Here is an 18,344-nt window from a genome sequence, read left to right on the forward strand (position 1 = left end):
TCCTTTCTACAACAGGGGTACTTCACATTAACTGCCATCAAAGGAGGCCTCCCATCATTCCAACGATAGTTGTAAGGCTGAAGTGGTTCAGCTCACACATTCTCAGCAGACATATTCTCTTGACCCGAAATTCCACTTGAATATTCCCTACTCCTGCAATGTGCAATGCTGAAATGACTGTGCTCTTCCCAGCTACAGGACCAGCTGATCTCTTGTGCAACAGTGGCACTCCTGGTTCCTCACTGCTTGTCGACACAGGGTCACTACACCTGAACTGCTTTTCCTTCCACCCAAATGAGAACTACTGCCATAGTTAGTGGTTAAGACTAGATTGCAAACAACCAGTCATCCATGATATCCTGCACGATACCTGGGAATTCACCCTCCCCAAAAGCTTGAATCAATGGTTACCACCACACAAAATCTGGATGATCTAGGGGGACGCTTCCAAGAGGACAGACCACACATACCACCAAGGCAGCTGCTTTCTGAGAGATGAGAATGAGAATCTGGACCTCACACTTCCAGGGTTTGAGACTACCATGATAGCAGGATCTATTTGAGCTGCCCTTGCCTGTGGAACCACTCATAGCATTGCTGGTTTTAATCCAAAGCCCTCGAGCCTATAATACACAACTCTGAATTTGTTCATCCTTTCCTTGACAAGAAAAATAGCTCCCCCCCTGACATCAAAGCATTAAAAGCACAACCCAATGTATTCCAGTTCTTGGAAAGGGACAGAGTGCCTTTGCATAGTTCACCACCCAATCCAGGTGCTCTAATAGTTGGCTCACTCTGGCCGTCACAGCCTACGAACTTGGCCAGAATCAGCCATTTATCCTAAATATGTTTTGAGATTTATGGCTAGTTGCTATTATAATCTTGGAAAATATCCTGGAGTCATTGCCAGCCCAAAAGGGCAGATCTCTGAAAAGAAAGTTAATTGTCCAGTATACAGAAATGCAAGAACTGACTGTGGCCATCTCTTATTGGAACAGTGAAGCAAGCTTTCGCCAGGATCAGTGAGGTCAAGAACCCCCCCCATGTCAAAATGCAGAATTTGAAAGGAAGCAGAGTCTAGAATTGGACAAATGTGCCCCCTTTCTTGAGAACTATAAAATAAATGAAATAGCAAGCTCTAAACATTCCAGTTGAATCAGTGGGTGCAAAGTCAAGTCTACAAAAGGTATCTAAAGGGTTCCACTTATTCCAAAGCACAGCTGTAGTCAACAACCTCCAAGACCCACTTGGTTAGAAATGAGGGCCTACTTCTGGTGGAACAAGTACAATTTTCCTCTTACCCACTCTTCCACCAAGGAGGCCTCCTGACCATCACTGAGGCCCCTTACCAGCAGAAAAGGAGAAGTTGCTGTTCCTGCCCCCTCATGCCCCCTGAAAGAGCTGCCCTTTCTGCTTGCTCACTTGAGGTGGACGAAGACTAAAAGACCACAAAGGAACTGATACTTCTGGTTTCTACCTGGGAAAGGTACAGATATCCCCAAGAATAAACACCAGCCAAGAGACGCAAGTGGATCCATGTAAAGAACATTCTTGCTGTACCAGTCCAACCTATACCATCTGCTGGAGGCAGAGAAACACTGGTACATTCCAAGCTGCACCTTGCCTTATAAAAGGTAATGTCTGCCTCTATCTTCTGGTAGGAATAGGTCTACCAAGATAAAACGTTGTTTAACATAAGCACCATTATAATGACATTATAAACATCAATATAAAAGGGGTTGTTTAATAAAGCGAACTAAATATTTTAGCAAATGAAAATAAAAATTCAAAATGTACCATTCTGTGCTTTACACATCAGACTCTCATGTGATTACATTAACAGCCAAATAGCACTCGCTTATGTGAAATGTAACTGCATACAGTGTTCTCACTTAATCATATTATCTCAGATACAATGTTAATTAGCGCACACGGTATTCTTGCCCATAACCTGCAGAGAGGCAACATAGTACTCCTCCATCTGCAGTATAACCGCACAAGGAGGCAGCAGCAACATCTATAGTTATCATTCCATAATCTGAAGTACTATATATATATATATGCGGGCAGACAATTTAGAATATTCACCTATGAAGCACAGTCTAACTGCATTTATAAAGGTATCATTCAACTATATCTATGTGCAATTTAACCACAATCATGATGTAGACAGAGCACCTAGTAGTGATCAGTAGTGTAATGAATGCGATTCAGATAAGTGAGACATTTGGAAAGTCTGAACATTGATAGGATATTTCAATTACTGGAAATATAATTCAATACCACCCTTTAACTGTTAATACACACAGGTATAATACTAGAAAATGTATTCCTGTGATCTGCAGTTCAATGTAGACATGCAAGATGCAGAGAAAGCATCTGTAGGTGACCTACATTGTAACTGTGTATCCATTTGATGCACAGTACCTATGATTTCCAGGTTGACTATACATTATCCTATTTGCATTGTGATGTATATAGTTAGGATACACATAGCATCCACAATGATGAATCATGCGTCCGTGTGAGTAGAGCATAGTAGAAATACAGGTGACAGCCACCCATACCCAGCAGGATAACCGCGTATAGGCAGCAATTCAAACTTGTATGCATGCAAGATCTGCAATGTGACTACAAAAAGTAGAGAAACTACTAGCCATGCATAGACATTAGGTGTGAGTGCACACAAATGCATTACACCTTGTATCCAGCAACAGCATTTGATATCCACCAGTGATCTGCAAATGAAAATGCACACAAGTAGCAATGACCATTGTCCACTCTATAACTTCCAAAGAGAGCAGATAGACTGTATCCATGATCCACAAGCATACAATGTATCCATCCGTGTTCCACAGTGGAACTGTACATAGACAGTGATCTATAGCATCCACCCACAATCCCGTTTCATCCCACATTAGCAGGATACAAATAGTATCCTCAGACTTCTACTGAACCACAAAGTAAATGTGGATAAGCAAAAGGATGACGCATATGGTGTAACCACAGTCCAGCATTCTTGGGACTCTAGCAACCGTGATGAATTCAGGAGCAATTCTTCCCTCGTTCATCCGTGATGTAAAACAGCAGGATTTCTGCTGTAGTGTCCGTAACATTGCTTATCAAGTCAGATAAACCCAAAGGGATTTTTTTTTTTTTTTAAATTCTGAACAACTTCCTTTATCATTGTTTGGGTTTATTGTTTTGTCTTGTTATTTTTCTTTTGGGGGGGAGGTTCTTTTTCTTTTTTAGAAACTTGAATTTGGGGTTGTATTTGGCTATTAGAGGAGGGCTTGTTCTCTTAAGCCCTACCCCTCACGGCGCGATCCAACGTTTTTGGTACTTTACCTTCGAGGTGGGCTGGGTCTGGCTGCAGCTTTATTCATATTTCTTCTCTCCGCTGCCTTATTAATATCTGAAAAGAACAACCCATCTGTTCAATGCTATGAAACAAAAACAAGATTGTCAGCACATTTCAGTGACAACAGGAGGAAAAACAAATGTACACAACTAAACAGTGTAATCAGAGCCATGGAGCAGAGATTTGGGTACTATGGCAATGTTTATTATTCTAACAATTATAAACATTTAACTAATACAATACTGTTTTAATCTAGAAGAAGTTAAAAAATAAGAAGAATCAAATACCAGGTTTATTTCCAACTGCTAAATTCTGCAGCCAGCAAAAATAGACTGACTGCCAAGAAGAGCAGTAGTAGTAAGGAGCCTTGAAGCTTCACCTTCTTTGCAAGAGAGCTTAAGAAAAGCAATGGATCATGTCATGGGTCTTCAAAATGTATTGGTTTTCAAACTGTGGAGTAGAACCCCCAAAATGGGTTGCAGAAGACTTGTTGGTAGATTTCAAGATGAAATCCCATTATGAACATACAAGATTGTTAGCAAGTAGTGTGTTGGCTGTATTTCTTAACTACTGCCACCTTTGCAATTGTAATCCAGAAATGTGTGAAGCTATAGATTTTACAATAGTCACAACTGAAAGCTGAGAAAAATGTTAAAGATATAACTGAGTAACTTATAGTAAATCCTGTGATTCTGAATTACTGGAGCAGAAGTCCAGGTAAAGAGGCTGGAATCAGTTTTAGATCTGAACTTACTGAAAATATTTCACAGTAGTGCAACAGAACAATCTTGATTTTTGTTGACTGGGTTACTACAGCACCATTTTTGATAAAGCATTGCCAAATAGCTCCTGAAAAGTTTATAAAGACCAAAGCATGTTGCTTAATTCATAGTAGTAAATAAAACAGGCTACATTTTGGCTTATAAAATAAAAATATAAAACCTTATTAGTAAGATATGTGATTTAATTCCTTGTAAACAAGCGTTTTAGGCATAAGTGAAAAACAAGTAACAATCGCAATGCTGTCTCGTGTCCAAATTGCTGAAAATTCACTGAAGTTGTTGAAAAAATTTGAGGTTTAGAGAAATAAATTTTCCTAAATACCTTGCTATGTTGTCAAAGAAATCAAAGGAAAATGTAATTTTATGTGCGAGACAATTAAGTGTGGATTTTTTTTATGGCCCGAGAACTACCGGTACTTAATAATCATTAACAGCAACAATTTAGATGAAAAATGTGCTTGGCTTGCAGAATGTAAGATGATAAAAAAAAGGTCATGGAGCAGAAAATGCTGAGATCAATATCAAATTAACTTATTTCAGAGCACTAGTTTTCATCAAAATGAAGGAAGAGAAGAGCTGAACGCTACTGAAACAAGGAAAAGTACCATATTGGCTTGCTCAATACACTACATATTATATCGCCTATTACTCTAAATAAATTCCATTACAATATATAAACCGAATTATACATTAAAAATTATATTAAACTACACCAGTGTATAGAGCAAAGCTAGGGATGAACAGAACATATTTCAATTTTTATTTTAAGTCAGCTAAATGTGTATTTAAGAAAATTGTTGAATTCTTCTAGTGACCTTGTTAGTCATTCTTCAATACAAAGTAAGTATGTGGTTGAGTTTTGTTTTTGAAGCATTTAGTAACCTGAAGCAGCACTAAACTTAAAATTAGTCAGTAAACCACTATATTGCTTTTGCTGTACCAAAAGCATCCTTTTGTAGATGTTTAACTATGAGATCTTCAGTAAAATTGTCTACATAAAGAGGGGACATAGAAGAGTATTAAATTTTGAAGTGATTCAACTTGGTCTTGGCTTTTGGTACATTTTTATTTTAAGACAAATACATCAAAAGTATTGACAAATGAACAATATAATTCTTCAAAAATTATTGTTCCCCCGATAGATACATTTAGTGGAAAAAAAAAAAAAAATTTTCTCCCCCCAAGAAATCAGAAAATATTTCCAAGAGCTGAATCTTTATGTAGCAGTAAGCATCCATTAAATGCTGCCAACATTAAAACAGTCAAGATTCATACCAAATGAATTAAGCAAAAAAATAGAAATTAAGAGTTCTGTGTACAAATATCATCAAATGGACAAACTCAAATAAAGACCCCACTGCCTAGTACACAGAATATTTTATTCTGGGAAATGTCACAAAATAGATCTTTCCTGAAAGCTGTAGAAGGGCAGGCCTTCATTGACTAATATTCATGCTGGTTTTTGAAAAGTTTCAGTTTGCAGTATTAGCAGCATGAAGCAGTTTTTGCCTTACCTAATCTATAACCTTTATAAAGGCGACCTGTCTCACCCTCCACAGCAGCCTGGGCCTCTTCTTCACTGTCAAACTGCACGAACCCAAAGCCACGGAACAAGCTGAGGGCTAGAAAAAGTAACAGCAGGGCAAGAGCAGTTATACCTACAGGATAGCAATGGCCACCTGACATGATTCACTAACCCTCAAATGATTGAACTGAGTACATTTTGAGAAAAAAAAATGCACCTAGATCCATTAACTTCTAACCAGTGCTCAAATTAAAGATTACTCTGTCCTCTACCAGTATTCAAAATGAAATACCAGTTTTGTATCACTGGTTTTCCAAAATGAATAGTGCAGCACTGGAGATCTATTTTGCTCAAATCAATATATGAAACAGGATTACGAACGGAATACCAAAGCCAGTGTTCTGGGATTCCATCACACTGTAACTATTCAGATCCCTGGCTATATAGCCTCTTTGCACTGTACCGCACCCTCTCAAGTATTTTCTGCTCTCTTTCATACCAAATACTGTAGTAAACTCATGTTGCTGGGAAAGCCCGAAAGAAGTTCCTGCAGAATTATTTCCATTGATGCTCTCTTAAATGAAAGGTTGCCATTAAAGAACAGTTGCAGCCGCTTGTTATCCCCTTAAGACCTGCATCTACAACTCAGCAGCAGGACATTTTAAAATGGGAATCAAAGCTAGAGTTCATAACTGAGAACTGAACAATAAGTTACCAGACAACCTCACTCAAACATTAAAATAAATTCAACATAACCTGCATGGCTAAACAGATTTAACATCTGGGCATCCAAACTCAGCTGTCTTCTAATGCAACTGTACTACCTATATCACTGTTTAAATCAAATTATGTTTTGAATGTATTCATTTGCTGTTTTTTTAAGATTAGTCCACCACCACCAACTAAATAACAAGGGCGTACAATCAATTTTAAAAATCTCTTGCTGAGACCACTTTTCAACTATCAGAAATGTGAACATAAAAAAAAAAAAAAAGAACTACCACTGAACACTTTGACCTCAAGTATCAGAGTGCCAAAAGCACGAAGCAGACACCTGGGTGACAATTTCACTAGGATTGCAGCTAAATTTTGATTTATGCATCTTAACTACCAGCTGGGATCCTATGCACTATTCAAGTGGGTCAATAAGATAACAGAGAAAGTTCAAAGAAATTAGGAATTTTTTTTTTTTTTGCCCCTTCTGTGTCTCATCCCTACTCAGTCACCTTTGGGTATTGCTCTTGGAAGTATATTAATGAAGGGGTAGCCTAGAGGTTAGAGCTGTTGTCTCAGCACAATGAGGTTGCGAGTTCAATCCCAGCCTGCTCCTTGTGAGACTGGGCAAATCACTTAACACTCCACTGCCACAGATACCAGTTAGATTGTGACCCTGCCGGGACAGATAGGGAAATACTTAAAAGTATCTGATTACCATTCAATGTATTTGCAAACCGTTTTGGGTGAATCTCTTCATGAAAAGGCGGTTAATCAATATAAATAAATGAATGAATCTAAAAATATATATCTTGCTGAACTTAAATGGCATTAAAGTACCTTATTGTCCTGTAAACAGGAATGAGGTAAAAGGAATGAGAACAAAAGTAACAAGTCAATGTAATACACTTGCTAGGCAGAAAACACATGCCTTATTATAACTTCAAAGATACGGTGTTCAAGAAAGGTTGCAGGAATAAACAGTGTTTATTGCTACTGGCTCACCAACCTTTGCACTGTAATTTGGCTTTGTATCACAGGTTTAAGCAATGATCAATATAATCATTGTTCTGGATTTATTTAAAACATGAGAATATGTAGAAAACTTCAAAAAAATTCAAGTGTCTCAACCACAAGGTAGATATTTATTTTAAAAAATTTCAAAATTCTTAAACCAGCAAGGCTTCTAAAAAAATACAATTGTACTGGAAAGGGTGCGGTCAGAGATCCTATTCTAAGCTTGAAAAGCTAGAAAAATGTCCAGGACCAGTGCAGAAGTCATTATTTGCTAGTTTTTTCCCCCAAGATCCTTAAAATAAAAATTCAAAGTCTAGTATCTTGCTGATATTTGAGATTTTATTTTCATAACTATAAAAACCTCTTGCTCCCTTATAAAGATTCCCGATCACAAGAAGGACATAAAATAAAATACTAACCACTGATTTTGCCGTATTTTGAAAATAATTCTTCCATGTCTCTGTTGGTCATTTTGTTTGTAGGCAAATTGCCGACAAAAATCCTTCTGTTTAAATCCACTGGGTCAGTGCTGTCTGTACGGCGTTGAGAAGGATTAGGGTTCTTGCTTCCCCGAGTCATTTTGTTTTCAGATCCAAATGTAACTTCGCAAAAAAGAAAAATGTCCATTCATATCATTTCACATCCACAAGAAATTATTTTTAAAACCTGGAATAAATTACAAGTTAATGTTTGTAGTCCACCTTAAGACTATTGTGATGTACTGTGTGCTCCATAATGCCCGAGTAAAAATCCAGAAAATTAAATGTAGAGTCCAAGGTGAAATTAGAGATCAGTTTTTTTGTTTTAAATAACTTGGTTAAACTTTGATGTTCAGAGATCTACACTACCCCTCTACCCAAAAACGTTAACGTCCTAGAATGTTGCTGTATCCACACAAGCATTGGTATGGCCATCCAAAAACATTCTATATAAAATAACTTTTAGTTACAACCATGTATATATATTGTATAAATAAGAGCACGGATGGCTCAGTGCTTAAAATATGAAACTAGTAACCAGGAGATCTGGGTCCACATCTTGCTTCTACAGACATCACTGCAACTTGGAGAAGTTGCCTTAGACAGCAAGTTCTTTGGGGCAAGGATGAATTGTACCCACATGTAATGTATTAAAAGCACCATGCTTTAAGATGTTTAAAAAAATTAAAACTAAGAATCCTATATATGCATTAGAATATAAGAAATAAAAAGTCAAATAACTGAAATATATGCTTCCCAGAGAAGTCGATGCTGTACTCAAATGAGGAGAATAAGCCCATTATCTGTGCAGCTGAATACAAAGAATAGTTAAAGCAGCCATGGTACTGTGGTGCTGAAAACACTACTGCTACTTAAGTGGTGGAAAAATCCCACATGAAATACAATTTACACAAGAGGCTGGAGAAGGTAGGAGCAAACAGATGGGGGATTGCAAAAATGCCCTTCCCTCCAAAACAAAAATGAACATACATGAAGCAATTTGTTGGGTTTTTTTGCATTTGCTCCCAAAATTTATTTTCTTTAATAAATCTTGTCAGCAGTAATCTTCCATTTAGTATAGCTCAAATACTGTGCAACAAGGTACAATGAAATAGGGGCTTACTATTCTTTAGTGGGTTGCATTTTTCTTAAAATGTTCAATCCTAATCACTCAATTAAATGTATTTTATTTATTCCCACTGCAGCTCCTTGTGACTCTGGACAAGGCACATAACCCTCCCCTGCCCCAGTTACAAAATAGGTACCAGTCTCCCTAAAATCTGAGAATCCCATTTTAAATTGTTTACCACTATATCATCCCTTAATACCTAAATTCAGAGTTGCTAAATGTCTAGGTAACAGGCTGTAAAAGCCTGACCTGCCTCCATCCCCTAAATCAGTTTGTCTTCCCTTAGATTCTTTACCATTCTCAATAAATAGGAATACACATTCCCATAGAGAAACTTAACATTTTTATACCCGTCACATTTTCTTGGTCTCGGATTGCATTTCTTCATACTTGATCTCTCTCCCCACGAATCATTAATTGCTCAGTATAGACATCTCTATTAGTTTTGAAGTTCTGAAGTTTTTCTCCTTCACAATTATGCCTGGTTTCCTTGCATCAAGCTCGTCATCAATCAAAATGTCCACCCAGGTGATCATTTGGTTCATTCTCCATAGTCATGACCCCAGTGCTTTTCTGGTTCAGGAATGTTGCACTTGTTACAAAGTTTTGTTGTGCCTTTTTGTATGGAAAAATGTCTTACCTGATAATTTTCTTTCCTTTAGTTACAACAGTGAATCCAGTGATGACCGAGTTATGACTATGGAGGAGAGTGTGGTGTAGTATTTAGAGCTACAACTTCAGCACACTGAAGTTGTGGGTTCAAATCGCATGCTGCTCTTTGTGGCCCTGGGCAAGTCACTTAATCCTCAACTGCCCCAGGTACATTAGATAGACTGTGAACCCACCAGGATAGATAGGGAAGATGCTCAAGTACTTGATTTGTAACTTGTTCTGAGCTCTTTTGGGAGGAAAGCTAAAAAATCAAATAAAAAATAAATAAATAAAAAAAATAAAATATCTACCAGCAGGCGGATAGAAAACACAAAAGCTGAGCTCTGTCATATATAGGAATGGTAAACCTCCTAGTAAGTGAGTATTCCTTCTAACAAAGCAGCAGAACTAACATGAATGTCAAAGACATTTTTCTTCTCTTGTCATCAGCATCAGATGAAACCAGAGACAAGTGGAATGTAGCAAAGTAGTCCTCAGTAGGGTGGGACGGTAAACAGAACACAAGGGAAGAGATACTAAACAAAGCAGACAACCATCCACCAAGGAATTGAAGGATGGACCAAAATAGAACCGCCATCTCCAAGAAACACAAGGACTGTGCATCCAAAGGAACTCTAACCCAGACGGAATTATCTGCCCCACTGAAGGATGACCAGAAACTGTGAACCAGGCCTCCAGAGAGCAAGGCCTGTTCTACTTTATGAAAAGAACTAAATCGGTAGGACAACTCTGCCAAATTTCAGTGCGAAACAAACGGAATCTAAGCTGCCAGAGCACCCAGAGGAGACAAGAGAGTACACCCATGACGCAAAGAATGAGCAATGTTCAAAGCCTAGGTGGACACCTTATGCTTTTAAACAGTGGGATCTTTTTGTTATTTTGGAATTGTTCCAGTGGGTCTCACTAACCATCTTTATTATGTATATCGGTGCAACACTTATGACCCCCTAGGAATGGCACTGTGCCAAGGATATGCACTCAACAGCCAAGGAAGGCATTTTGCTCAACAGCCAACAGGGTCATTCCATGTCAAGTGGACCAATATTGAAAACCGCAATTGCTCGACCCCCTTGAAATCTAACCAAATTTTACAGGGGTGTTGTCTAGGGTCTCAAATTAAACTCAGCAAAAATTTTTGGATCTATCTCAATTTGATCAGGAGCTAGGGGTGGTTGAACAAAAGCAATGATCCACTCCCATGCCTCGTGTGACCTAAAACGCCAACTTTGCTTAAGCACTGCGGCAGAAGGAAACTACCTAGGAGTCTGAAATTTTGCAGTTTGGTACAATACCTTGGGGCAGGTTTCTGTGCCAAGTTTGAGATCTTTTGCGAACGTGCTTCCATTTTTACAGGTCAAAGTAGGCAAAAACATTCACGAATGAAAATTTTTGGCATAGTTTGGCTCCATACTACTGCTGCTGGTAAGTAAGTCAGCTGAGGGTACAACTTCACCAGCAGACATGTACCAAGAGGTACTTCCAAGATTTGCAATATGAGCTTTTACAGTCAAGTGAAGCTGAGGATATGACCATCCCCAAAATATGGCTTTATGCATTTATGCAAATTTTCAGTTTTTCAGGCAAAATGAATGTCTGGTTGGGAAATATTATTGTGTGTGTTTCATCTTATTATTCTTTTAGAAAAGTAGTAAAAACACAGTTGTTTGATCGATTTGTAACCTAATGTTTTATTGTTTTAATCTTATTTGCCTTTATGTATTTCTGATGATTTGTATATATCACTGAATGTCCAGTAACTCTTACTGCAAACCGCCTTGAACTATTACAGCTTTGGCGATATAAGAATAAAGTTATTATTATTAATGCATAGTTTTTTTTTATATCATTTAAAAGAGCATGTTTTCTGCTACAGAAGCTATCCTGTTTCATCTTGTACCTGACCTTTCTTTGGTGAGAATTAAAGCTTCAAAGATAAGCATTACTTGCTTACGTAAACATGTTATGTGAATGTGCAGTGGAACTATATTGATCTGAAAACTCATAACCAAGCTTTGCCAGCCTCAAGTACTTGTCTCGTACTATGCTCAGCGCTTGACAAACTTAGTGTGCACTTTTGCAAGATGACAGTCAAAACATGCATTGGCTTGCAAAAACTACTTACTGCATGCAAGCCCAAACGCATAATCATGTGATTCACAAGAATGTATGCATAGCTGTAGTAGTATGTCTGATACATGCAGCTTTTCTGAACATGGTTTGACAACTATTACAGCACAGTGGCTGTATGAAAAAGTCAGGCATTAAGATTCATAATGACCTTATACCACCATATGACTTCATTATGTGACAAAGCTTGCCTTTGGCGTGTTGCTTTCTGTCTATTCTTTCTGTGCAGCATCTGGTTCTTTCCTTCGTTAACTAGGCTATGCCTGGGTGGATTTTGGAAACTTACTCTGCACTTGCTGACATGCACAACTTGCTTTGCTCTATTTTCATTGTGTTCTCACACTGATATTTTTCACCTTACTTTTATTCTGTATTTTTAGGTGCCTTATCTTATGGACACTAATAATAAGCTAAAGCCCTGCAGTATTGGAATCTATGATAGTTCTGAGTGCCAGAAACCATCTACCTTCTATTCTGGAGAAAGCTGCTTGAAGCTTATTTCCGATTTCTATTTGTCTGACCAAGAATTAATTAAAAGACTCTCTGGACTTTCTACTTTGTCCGTGGAATCTAATATCTGTACTCATCATGAAGCCTTGATTCTGACGAAGTTTGAATTTCTACAGAAAAATTGCTGTAATCCATTCAGAAAACAGAATCAAAGCAAAATCAAAGGTCTATACCCAATTGATCTTGCTGCAACTAATCATTTAAAAGCTATCACAAAGCACAAGTTTAAACCAGGGCAAAAGCTTTTGCCCAAGACGCAGACAAGACTTGCATGTCAAACTGCAAGATCTAAGTAGCCCTAAGTCTGATTCTGACAGTGACGACCCTACCAATGCATATGAAAACCACAGTGCCAGCTTTTCACCACTAGGAATCTGTCCTCCAAAGATTCAACGGATTAGCAAGCAAAATTCCTTAAGTTATGCTAAACGCAAACTCTCTGAAGCCCATAATGCAACTGCAGACCAAATTGCAGTTATTGGTGACTTAACTACAGCTGATATCAAAGCAGAACCAGAAAGTGGCCAATGTAAAAGGTGTTCTGACTATGACCTTCTATTAACTGAACTGAAGCAGAAGTTGGAACTATCTAGTAATAGGGAGAAAATACAATTTCTCACTCTTGCTCCACACAGCTGGACTATTGAGAAAACTGCTTTGGAATTTGGGGTTTCTACAAGAATGGTTAAAAACGCCAGGACTGAAATAGCAGGGTGGCATTCTTGCTGTTCCAACAACAAAGAGAGGAAAAGTGCTTGCTCAGCAGATTACCCAGAAAGTTCTGGATTTTTATGAAGATGATGAAATCTCTAGAATATGCCCAGGCAAAAAAAGATTATGTCGGATCAGTGGTAAAAAAGTGCAAAAGCAGAAAAGATTGCTGTTATGCAGTCTGAAGGAACTGTACACCACCTATCGCAGTCAGCATTGGTCCTGAAATTGGGTTCTGTGAGCTTCGGCCTAAGTGGTGTGTCACAGTCAGTTCATTAGAGACTCATTCAGTCTGTCTGCACAATCCACCAGAATGTGAAACATGCTTTCAGCAATTGCAGTTCCAGATGACTACAAGGTGCTTCTGGTATATAAGAAATAAAATAAAATAAAAAAATAAAAATAAATAAAACTTGTCTGTGATATGTTGCAGCGATGTGAAATATATCCTGGGCAGATCCCTCTGGAGGAATATTTTACTAAGTTCTTTGGTGAACATGATCCAGATGATATCAATGAATTTAAGCAGTGGATTCATACTTATCGGGATACACTGGAAACTCGACAGTTATCCATAGAGGACTTCACTTCCGAATTGGAAAAATTTCTAATTTGACCAGCCACCATTTTATTTCCAAGTAGAAACATAGAACATAGAAATAGACGGCAGATAAGGGCCCACGGCCCATCCAGTCTGCCCACCTTAATGTCCCTCCCCTACCTTTGCCCTGTGAATAGATCCCATGTGCCGATCCCATTTTGCCTTAAAATCAGGCACGCTGCTGGCCTCAATCACCTGTAGTGGCAGACTATTCCAGCGATCAACCACTCTTTCAGTGAAAAAGAATTTCCTGGTATCACCTCGTAGTTTCCCGCCCCTGATTTTCAACGGATGCCCTCTTGTTGTCGTGGGACCCTTGAAAAAGAAGATATCTTCCTCCGCCTCGATGCGGCCCGTAAGATACTTGAACGTCTCGATCATGTCCCCCCTCTCTCTGCGCTCCTCGAGCGAGTATAGCTGTAATTTGTCAAGCCGTTTTTCGTATGGTAGATCCTTGAGTCCCGAGACCATCCGGGTGGCCATTCTTTGCACCGACTCCAGTCTCAGCACATCTTTGCGATAATGCGGCCTCCAGAATTGCACACAGTATTCCAGGTGGGGCCTCACCATGGATCTATACAATGGCATAATGACGTCCGCCTTACGACTGACGAAACCCCTTCGTATGCAGCCCATGATTTGTCTTGCCTTGGACGAAGCCTGCTCCACTTGATTGGCAGACTTCATGTCCTCACTGACGATTACCCCCAAGTCTCGTTCTGCTACCGTTTTTGCTAGGATCTCGCCATTAAGGGTATAAGACTTGCATGGATTCTGGCTGCCCAGGTGCATAACTTTGCATTTTTTGGCATTGAAGTTGAGTTGCCATGTCCTAGACCATCGCTCCAGTAGGAGTAGGTCGTGCATCATGTTGTCGGGCACTGAATCTTCGTCTGTTGTGCATTTGCCCACTACATTACTCAGTTTGGCGTCATCGGCGAATAATGTTATTTTACCTCGTAGCCCTTCTGCCAAGTCTCTTATAAAGATGTTGAATAGGATTGGGCCCAAGACTGAGCCCTGTGGTACTCCACTAATCACCTCCGTCATTTCGGAGGGGGTGCCATTCACCACCACCCTTTGGAGCCTACCTCCAAGCCAGCTCCCAACCCATTTCGTCAATGTGTTACCTAATCCTATAGAACTTATCTTGCTCAGTAACCTGCGGTGCGGTACGCTATCGAATGCTTTGCTAAAGTCCAGGTACACGATGTCCAGGGACTCCCCAATATCCAGCTTCCCCGTCACCCAGTCAAAGAAGCTGATCAGGTTGGATTGGCAGGATCTCCCCTTAGTAAATCCATGTTGTCGGGGATCCCTTAGATTCTCCTCATCCAGGATCTTATCTAATTGGTGTTTGATTAGAGTTTCCATTAGTTTGCTCACTATCGATGTTAGACTCACTGGTCTGTAGTTTGCTGTCTCCATCTTGGAGCCTTTCTTGTGGAGTGGAATGACGTTAGCCGTCCTCCAGTCCAACGGGACGCTGCCTGTACTAAGGGAGAGGTTGAAGAGCGCGGACAGTGGCTCCGCCAAGACATCACTCAGCTCCCTAAGCACCCTGGGGTGCAAGTTGTCCGGCCCCATTGCTTTGTTAACCTTGAGCCTTGACAGCTCACCGTAGACACTGCTGGGCGTAAACTCAAAGTTACTAAACGGGTCAACTGAGCCAACCCTTGTCTGTAGCTGAGGGCCGAGCCCTGGCGCTTCTCGGGTGAAGACTGAGCAGAAGTATTCATTTAATAGTTGGGCTTTTTCCGAATCCTTTTCCACATAGTCTCCGTCTGGTTTCCTAAGACGTACAATCCCGCCTGAGTTTTTTCTTCTATCACCGATATACCTGCGAAAGATTAGAGAAACTGGGCCTCTTCTCCCTCGAACAGAGGAGATTGAGAGGGGACATGATCGAAACATTCAAGGTACTGAAGGTGATACTTAGTAGATAAGGACAGGTTGTTCACCCTCTCCAAGGTAGGGAGAACGAGAGGGCACTCTCTAAAGTTGAAAGGGGGTAGATTCCGTACAAACGTAAGGAAGTTCTTCTTCACCCAGAGAGTGGTAGAAAGCTGGAACGCTCTTCCAGAGGCTGTTATAGGGGAAAACACCCTCCAAGGATTCAAGACAAAGTTAGACAAGTTTCTGCTGAACAAGAACATGCGCTGGTAGGGCTAGTCTCAATTAAGGTGCTGGTCTTAGCTTCTGTAGCTAAAAACATGCTCTTTCAAATGATATTTAAAACAAACAACTACACATTAGAGATATTTGAATCAGAAAAAGTGAAAATTTGCATAAATGCATAAAGCCATATTTTTGGGATGGTCATATCTTCAGCTTCACTTGACTGTAAAAGCTCATATTGCAAATCTTGGAAGTACCTCATGGTACATGTCTGCTGGTAAAGTTGTATCCTCAGCTGACTTACCTACCAGCAGCAGTATGGAGTCAAACTTTGCCCAAAATTTTCGTTCGTGAATTTTGCCTACTTTGCTGACCTGTAGAAATGGAAGCACGTTTGCAAAAGCTGTCAAACTTGGCACAGAAGCTTGCCCCAAGGTACTGTACCAAACTGCAAAATTTCAGACTCCTAGGTAGTTTCCTTCTGCTGCAGTGCTTAAGCAAAGTTGGCGTTTTAGGTTACATGAGGCATGGGAATGGATCTATTGCTTTTGTTCAACCACCCCTAGCTCCTGATCAAAATTTTGCAGTTTAATTTGAGACCCTAGACAACACCCCTGTAAAATTTGGTTGGATTTCAAGGGGGTCGAGCGTGGGCTCCTGGTCCACTTGACATGGAATGACCCAAGAAGCCATAAAACTTCTAATTTCTATTAACATATTGAACGTTGCACACAGAATTTAGACCTGCAATAACCATTTTAAACATCTTCACATGATTCATCGAGGATTACTATAAAGCACAGTTACTTACCGTAACAGATGTTATCCAGGGACAGAAGGCAGATGTTCTCAACATATGGGTGACGTCATCCACAAAGCCACGATGCAGACAGCTTCACAAGCATACTTGCTTGAAGAACTTTTAGTGCCTTCCCGCCAGACATACGGCGCGCATCTCCTTAGCGTCTTCTCAGTTCACATAGCTAGCTAAGCCAACCATGGGAGGTGGGTGGGTTGTGAGAATATCTGCCTGCTGTCCCTGGATAACATCTGTTACGGTACATAACTGTGCTTTATCCCAGGACAAGCAGGCACATATTCAACATATGAGTGACCTCCAAGTTAACCAGAATGGGATGGTGGGAGTGTTAGCAATTCAGGAGAATAAATTTTGTAATACTGCCTGGCCAAAGTGGCCATCCCGTTTAGAAAAAGAATCTACACAATAATGAGAGGTGAAAGTATGAACCAAGGACCAAATTGCAGCTTTGCAGATTTCATCAATAGGAGTAGATGTACAGAAAACTACAGATGCCGCCATGGCTCTAACATTATGGGCTGTGATTTGACCCTGTAGATGCAGTCCAGCCGGATCACAGCAGAAATAGATGCAAGCAGCCAACCAGTTGGAGATGGTGCGCTTGGAAACTGGATGTCCCAATTTATTTGGATCAAAGGAGTCAAAAAGTTGAGGAGAAGATCTTTGAGGCTTAGTCCTTTGTAAGAAAAGGCCAAAGAACGCGTGCGGTCCAGAGTATGAAGAGCTGTTTCTACAGGATGGGAATGAGGCTTTGGAAAAAACACTGGAAGTACAAGGGGTCGATTGAGATGAAATTCTGAAACTACTTTTGGTAAGAATTTAGGATGAGTACGGAGTACCACCTTGTTGTGATGGAATACTGTGAAAAGTGGATCCACCACTAAAGCTTGTAGCTCACTGCAAGCAGACATGAGAGCAATATGGAAGACTACTTTCCAAGTGAGATATTTCAGATGAGCCGTAGACTTAAGTTCAAATGGAGGCTTCATCAATTGAACAAGAACAACATTGAGATCCCAAACCACGGGAGGTGGTTTGAGAGATGGTTTGACACTGAGAAGTCCTTTCATAAATCTGGAAACCATAGAATGAGCAGATAAAGGTTTCCCCTCCAAGGGCTGATGGAAAGCAGCAATTGCACTGAGATGGACTCTAATGGATGTTGATTTGAGACCTAATTGAGATAAATATAACAGGTAATCCAGAACTGAAGACAAGAAGGTAGATTTAGGCTCCTTGTGATGAAGGGTGCACCAAGCAGAAAACCTAGTCCATTTCTGGTTGTAACATTGCCTAGTGGTAGGCTTCCTGGAAGCCTCTAAAATGTCCTTGACAGATTGAGAGAACTGGAAATTGGCAGTTAATTGAAAGATACCAAGCTGTCAGATGCTGAGACTGCAGGTTGCGATGAAGTAGACCCCTGACTCTGTGTAAGCAGAGATGGAAAAACTGGCATAAGTAGTGGCTCCCTGGTGCTGAATTGAAGCAGAAGGGAGAACCAAGATTGTCTGGGCCACCGAGGAGCTATGAGAATCATGGTGGGATGATCATGTTTTGACGAGTGTCTTGAGAATGAGAGGAAATGGAGGAATACATACAGAAACTAGTTTGTCCATTAAAGAAGAAAAGCATCTGTCTCAAGGCGATAAGAAGAGTATATATCCTGGAGCAAAACTGAGGCATCTTGTTGTGGGGAGATGCAAAGAGATCTATTTGAGGAGTTCCCCACTGAGAAAAAATGTGATGGAGAGGCGACAAATTGAGTGTCCATTCGTGAG

General features: G+C 40.0%; 1 protein-coding gene across 4 annotated transcripts in view; it reads right to left on the bottom strand.

The window, feature by feature from the left end:
* Window positions 1-18,344, bottom strand: part of NCOA5 (nuclear receptor coactivator 5) — a 102,578-nt gene that overhangs the window by 76,771 nt on the left and 7,463 nt on the right. For 2 of the 4 annotated variants that reach the window (XM_033915116.1, XM_033915117.1), the window contains exon 2: window positions 3,349-3,415. In XM_033915116.1, the coding sequence (XP_033771007.1) occupies window positions 3,349-3,386 (38 nt within the window). In that variant the 5' untranslated portion in view covers window positions 3,387-3,415. Of the gene's footprint in view, window positions 1-3,348; window positions 3,416-5,657; window positions 5,766-7,818; window positions 8,002-18,344 lie in introns of all 4 variants that reach the window. The other 2 variants (XM_033915114.1, XM_033915115.1) reach the window with 2 other exon arrangements.

Source organism: Geotrypetes seraphini, chromosome 11 (assembly GCF_902459505.1).
Source record: "Geotrypetes seraphini chromosome 11, aGeoSer1.1, whole genome shotgun sequence".
NCBI lineage: Eukaryota > Metazoa > Chordata > Amphibia > Gymnophiona > Dermophiidae > Geotrypetes > Geotrypetes seraphini.